Raw genomic sequence first — 7298 nt, forward strand, 5'->3', positions numbered from 1 at the left:
TTGAGAATAGGTAAATTTTTAATTCATATATTAAATTGATAATATTAATTATTATTAATTTTACATATTATTTTACCTTAATGATAAAAGCATTCCATTTTTTTATGAAAATTAGATTATTTTTCAATGTAGTAATATAATCACTTTTAATGATTTAAGATCATCACCATACAATATCATTAAGTGATTATGAAATAAAGTAATCTAATAGCCACATATAGGCCACCAATTTTTTTGAGTGAGCACTCTATACCAAATATAAAGTTGTAAACAAACCAAATATAAACAAGCAAATATATATTTGTGGTTTACTCGTTTATTTTTAAAATTGTTTGGGATCAATTTGTATTTAGTAAGAAAATTATTCATTACATTCAAGTTTGATTATTTAAATAATAAGATATTCGCTGTCGTTTGTTTTTAATTTGTTTAATTGAAATGAACTCGTTCATGAATATTAAATAAACACATTCACAAATAATAAGTAAATATGTTCATGAACAATAAACAAATCATTATCAAACAAATTTACACAATAAACAAATAATAAATAAGTTAAAAGTGTAAAATTGTTTGTCACTAGTTATAAAATAAATTGAAAGAATGAAAGTGTTAGGATAAAAAGATTAGAATAAAATATAAAAAAAATAAATATAAATTATTATTATTATTATTATTATTGAATTTTATACGAATCTTATTTATATATAAGCAAATCTTAAATAAATTTATTTATAACATAAATAAATCAAACAAACCTTCATTTATATTTGATTTATTTAATAAATGAATATGAAAATATTATTTAAAATAATTAATTAATTTTAATAAATAAATATAAATAAACAAAAATCAAATATATACAAACGATTTATAAAAAGTTTTTATTCATTTACATTTTTATCCAAACAATACCTAAAAGAAATAAGTTCTGCTTGAACCGAATAGTTAGGAAAGTGAATGATAGACGTGGCCTGATAGTTCATCCAAAAAGAGGACCACCCACCAATATATCAAAACCGGCTCCTGCAGCTACTTAACCAACCCTGTGTGCTGTCATCTTATGTTTCTTACGCACTCGACAAAACAGCTCAATGCTAAATTCTCTCATCTTATTTTCATCTTAATTCGTTCAACCTTTTCAGTACTTGTTAAAGTTTGTTTAGCGTTTGTCAAAATTATAAGTTCAATCATCTTCCTTGAACTGAATATCGATTTATAACAATTTTATCACATAGGTTGTGTTTGACTTTATTTTTTTTAAGTTAATAAATACATCTTTAATATAAAATAAATACACAAAATACCAGCATGTTATCATATTTTATAACAGCAAATCACAACCACAAAGACAGGCAAAACCACTTCAGATTTATAAACATAGCTGTAATTTTAATGGAGAGGAACAACTTAATAATAAAAATCCACGCAGAAAATTTGTTGCTCTTTCATTCATTCAATTAAAACTGCAATTTTCTGGATTTTTCAGTTACCTGCTAGAGTTTGTTTTATTTTATACCTAAAACCTCAGCCTTGGCAGTGTACTAATACTACACAGTGAAGCTGAAAACTGAAAACCCACTGTTCTAGAACAATAGAGGACAGGTAAAAGGAAAAACATCAAGTAGTACAATATTAGTCAAGTAGCTAGAACTTGTCTGGGCATTCCCTTCCGGAATTCTCGAGTTTCGGTTCATTCAACTATCTGCAGCAGAATTCCAAGGCAGTTTTCAGAGTTTAGAAACATATGAGGGGAACATGTATGCAGTTTGAAACTCACCTTGTGGAGAACGAGAATTAGTTGTGGAGAAGTCAGACGAAGCCATTGGAATGGATATCGATAGCTGGGTTGTTGAAAATGAGGTCTGGTTGGATCTCTGGTCTTCAAGAGCTGACCAAGAGTCCCTGGTTTTAGGCCACTCATCAAAAAAAGGTCGAAGAGATTGACCCTCATGCTTCACAGGTTCTCCTGAGTTGAATTCGCCGAAAAATGAATGCTGGGGGTAATCATTCTGTAACATGGGGTTGCCACTGGATTTTGACTGAGGATACGAAGAGACTCTAGACTGCATAAGAGGCCATGTGTTGTCCAGTTGAGTTTCTATCTGCAGACCGCGGTTGCTCCCTGAAGCTTCGGAGAAGAAACTATGCTCACCAACCTCAGGTTTAATTCCTTGAAGATACCTATGTGTTAGAATAAATTAAGTAAAACACATTAAAAATATGTTCAACCAGCTTCGGATTGAAATATCAAGTGCTATTAATTATTAAACAAATTGACATGCTTGTACACTCAGCATACTGGTGGGAAAAATATAATTAAACCAATAAACATGGAGTTTAATACACAAACAGATAATGCTTAGCATCTTCAGACAGAAAATTCAGAACAAGTTCATTTAATTCATTCTTTTGTATCTTTATAATGATGTTATAGACAAGGATTACGTGGTCTTTTTTCGATATTGCATAAGAAACTATGATACATCCATATTATAATCCAGCTAAATTATGTCGGAATCATTTACAGGATGTAAGACATGCACATATATACTTAAAACAAATCACAGAATTCAAACAATTTGAATAGAATAGCAAAAGCGAAATGTCACGAAACTAAGTATGATTAAAAGAACGTAAATTCAACATTGTCTGAATGCAATAGCAGCCTGAACTGATTAAGATCTAGGAGCTACATAAAATAAAGGCACTGAAAAAAAGCAGTTCTAAACTCATCCGGAAAACAGGAGAAAATAGGAGCTAAAAACAAAAATTATGGAATTCAAATGATAAGAACATCACAGGTCAAAACTCATGCAAGTCAAGCATATGTGCTAGAGAAAATGACAGATTTAAATGAATCTGCACAGTCTGACACTGAAACCTCTGACATCCAAATTATACTGTTTTCATATGAGAGAGCATTTATAGCAACCAAAAAAACATGAAAATGATTCAATTCCTCGAGCATTTTTGCAGTCGTTGCAATAAAAGACTCAGAAACTAAGTGAGTCCAAAGCCAACAGAGTTATACAGTAAAGGCTAATGGCAATGTAGAACAGCTCATGCTTTTAAAAATATTAAAGCTAAGAATAACCTACCAACAGTGAAGAACTGTAGATAAAAAGGGAAATGATTAGTTTAACCAGGACAGACAAAAAAAGACTGCATACAAATTAGCAGGCAAAAGTAATTTTGTGAAACTGATGTTTACTAAGTCTTATTACCATATCATAGAAAGTAAAACATAGGCACAGACAGTTGTTACACTTTCTATAGGTATCTTTTAAAACAAGGTTTCAGCAACAACGCTAAATGCAAATTCTGCCTTTTGCATCTTTCCCATTTGACAGATAACAGAGAGTCAATAACTCAACATGCCACTAGTTCAGGATTCTTGTCAGATTTCTGCAATGATTTAAACAGAGGAAACAGAAAGCAAAGAAACAGACACAAAAGAAGACTGTAAAAAACACACTCTGCTGTGACAATGGAATTCTACACTGTCCTAATGGACATAAGGGCCCAGAACCCTGAAAATGGCAGAAAATTAAAAAGTTCAAGGAACCAATCCGTTATCCACATTCATAAGACTATATCAACATAAAACCTACTACATTATACTATCATTGGGCCCAACAAGAACCAAATCTAGCCGCAAATTTAACTATCTATAGCTTTCTAAAATTCATTTCGGAGAACAACTAGATTTTGAACACCATGAGTGACAACTAATTACAATGATAATAAGACTTATATATCACCATGAACCCAGAAACGAAAAAGTTAAAAAAAAGAGTTATTAACTTTGGACAACCATCTTTTGCAATATGAAATTTAGAAGTGAAATAGTAATTTCCTTTTGTTGCCGGATTTTAGGCAATCCTTGGATCAAATCTTCAAAAAAGTACCCATCCCACTACGCAGAAACAGAAGCATACTATGGACAATTTCTCACCCAGTAGCATGCTATGGACAATTTCTCATGGTCGTCAGACAATAAAACGAACTTCACGCAGAAAACAAAAGCAAAAACAGACCAGAAAAGAATGACTGTCAGCCAAGAACATATTTCAGCTGTGATGATACTGAATTTATCATCCATCTTTGAGGACACCAGGGCCCAGAACCCTGAGCTTAACAGAAACTTTTAAAGTTTCTGCAGGATCTCCATTACCCAAATGAGCAGGAACCTGCAATTTTACTCCCAACACACAATCTAACAGATATGGGCCCAACAAACAATATATCTCACATCAGTACCACAGGTAAAAAAAATCCAAAACTTATACCACAAAGCATATTTTCAAAAATTTACAACCTGAAAAGGTTAACATTGTTAACCCCAAAAAAAAATTATTCGAGCAAAGTTACATACCTTTCTCTAATTGTGTAGACATTACCACAAATGAAAGGCAACAAAATATAGTATCTAACCTTTCTTATGGTCACGTATTGAAAATGGAAAAGAAATATAATGAAGGGATCCAATTCTGATTTCAATTTTCTCTATAATGTGCAAAGAATGAAACTATGTGAAACTAAACACATAAAATGAATTACCTATAATCTTTGCTTGGGATTCCATAGGGGATTGATTCCATATGATAATGGGACTGACTGGTGGTTCCAGAAGCAGTGACTTGTGTACTACCAAAGGCATGTAATGGAAGGCTCTGGAAGCTTCCAGCCCCACCAGTGCTTCCAGAAACAGTCAATGATGTCACAGTAGATGATGACTGTGCCATAGTTTGTGATTCCACAGGCTTTCTTGAACGGTTACGGCCACGGTGCATGTGCCGCTCACAATACTTGGAGTCCGGGTATGCATCTTTGGAGCACCGCCATTTCTTGCCATCAGTCCTTCTGCATCGTCCTGGCTCCGGATCCACCTTCTTTCCATAAAAGGAACAATACCCCACTGCAAAATTAACCTCAACTCTGATTTATAACAAGGTTTACATGAACAAACGGGAACAAGTGTGACCAAACATAAATAAATTATGTTACAAGTTAAATAAAATATAACATCAGCAACAATGACAACAACATAATAGATTATAGCAAAAATGTTATTAAACTCTATATCACAAGTATCAGAATATGAATAAAAAATGTCAAAAGTGATAAAACACTTGATGATTAAGACATCTACAATATCACATGGATGACTAAGGAAATACAGAAGAAAAGGATTTGGCATCAGCTAGGAGAATCTTTTAACATAAACAACTATAAAGTAAAGGAAACAATAAAGATAATACATGAGATGAGCACAAAATCCATGATGAAGGTAATGTCACCAGAAGAAACCAACTTAACAGAAAAAAGAAAGGAAAGCAATTGAAGCATAGAAAATATTTTTGGAATTTATCTGTAAGAATTTTGAGAAAAATAGCAAAAGGGACCAATCTTTGTCCTTGAAACATGATTTTAATGATCTAAGTAAAGAGACCTCCCCTCAAACCCCCACTGCTATTCAAAGTCAATTAATTTAGCTGGTAAAAGGAATGTTTCCCAAACTATCCATTGAAACTAAAAACATCCATGAGATATCAAATATTCACTCATCTATACCAAAAACTTCCATCTTAAAACCCATTAAAAAGGGGGAAACCATTTCTTGCAAATGAGCAATCTCTTTATTTTGGTCATCTTTTACCTATGAAAAACAAACAAAAACTTTAAAGCAATTCCAAACCCAAAAAAATCTGATTATGCTTGCATATGCTTTGCAAAAGAAAGAGAAAAATAGAGAAGAAAAATTTTTTCCCAGTTTTCTTAAACAAGAAAACACCCACACACTAAACAAGATTCCTCAAATAAATAAATAAAATAAAATAAAAAAACACACACACACACACCCAGAAAAGTGGACAAAAGAAAATGAAAACATCAAATCATTAAAAGTTAATAACAAAAGATAAAGAGAGGGTTTTGAGGAAGATAAAAGAGAGAAAAAAAAGAAAGAAATGATGAAAGAAATTCATTTTGTTCTTACTGGAGGGATGGTGCAAGAACCTATGAGAAATGGACTCAAAGCTCTTCTGAATAGGGAGCACAAGATCAGGTGGCACAGGCAAACCTGCCATCATATACTTAAAGATCAAAGCTTGATGTTCCAGTTCTTGCCACTGTGACACTGTAAACGGTGATGACCTCATTGCCATCATCCCTGCTCTTGTTCCCATCCCTCCACCACCACTCCCAGCCCCCCCTCCCCCACCATCTCCACCACCAGTATTCATCTCCACTTCTCCGCCGCCGCCGCCACCACCACCACCACCCAAGAAACTTGTATTTATAAATATATCAATAGTAAAAAAAAAAACTAATTTATTTTTTATTCCTATAAGACAACCCACTTTTTTTCTAACTTTAAAAGCTTTTTAAAGCCACGAACATGGGACATAGATCAACAAGAACCTCTGCCTAACATATTTCTTGTTCCTTGTATTACTATGTCGCAGAGTCTCTATCTATAATAAATATTATATATATATATGTATATCTGCTTTGCTTTGATAAGAAAAAAAGGGAGAGCAGTGTCTGTGAGAAGAAATCCTGAAAACCCAACGTTTAGTCTAATTTTTATAGGGGGAGACAGATACATATATTTTCTCGCCTTTTTCTTAATATCGAATTAATTGCGTTAATAATGATGTTTGAGTAACTATTGGTTACATTAACAATACTTAAATTAATAGAGCTGAGTGTATTTTGGTTTTGTTTGTTTGTTTGTTTGTTTTCATTGATTAATTAATTAATGGTAATAAAGAGATTTCCTCAAAAAGGACAAGAGTCTCTGGTGTCTGAAATAAGAGTTGTTTGTTGTTGTTGTTGGGAAGAGGTAGCGTTGCCTTGAGATGAAGTGATGTGTGAGACAGTTTTCGGTAACTAGTCTAATGTGGATAAGAGAGAGCACGGACAATTTTTTATTTTTATATGTATATTTTGTTTTTGAATTTTTTTTTATTTTTTTTATTTCTTTCGCTTTTAAAATTTTTTCTTTTTATTTTTATTTTTTATAATATGATAAAAATATTTTTAAATTTTGTATGAATTTAATTATTTTCAATTTATTTTAAATACACATTTTTATATGATATGTTTTTAGATAGCGTTGGGAATTTAATTTTTTAACCATTTTAAATGTATATTTTTTAACATCTATTTAATATATTTAAATTTAAAAATTTTTATTTTTAATATATATTTTAGATCTAATAATTTATTTATTATATTATATAAAATATTAAAAATTTATGTATTTATTTTATATTTTATATAAAAATTAC

General features: G+C 31.5%; 1 protein-coding gene across 2 annotated transcripts; it reads right to left on the reverse strand.

Moving 5' to 3' along the window:
* Window positions 1-1387: 1387 nt before the first annotated feature.
* Window positions 1388-6578, reverse strand: LOC111277747 (growth-regulating factor 4-like). Of its 2 annotated transcripts, XM_089763759.1 has the most exons (4): window positions 6002-6574; window positions 4564-4921; window positions 1781-2184; window positions 1390-1705 (listed from the first exon to the last, which is right to left on the reverse strand). In XM_089763759.1, the coding sequence occupies exons 1-4, from the start codon at window positions 6246-6248 to the stop codon at window positions 1698-1700; spliced, it is 1017 nt and encodes a 338-aa protein (XP_089619885.1). In that variant the 5' UTR covers window positions 6249-6574; the 3' UTR covers window positions 1390-1697. The 2 variants fall into 2 exon arrangements, with proteins under 2 accessions (XP_089619884.1, XP_089619885.1); XM_089763758.1 differs by having other exon boundaries at window positions 1388-2184; window positions 6002-6578.
* Between the last annotated feature and the right edge of the window lie 720 nt (window positions 6579-7298).

This window comes from Durio zibethinus, chromosome 7 (assembly GCF_047325235.1).
Source record: "Durio zibethinus cultivar Kanyao isolate XHJ-2024 chromosome 7, ASM4732523v1, whole genome shotgun sequence".
Taxonomy (NCBI): Eukaryota; Viridiplantae; Streptophyta; class Magnoliopsida; order Malvales; family Malvaceae; genus Durio; species Durio zibethinus.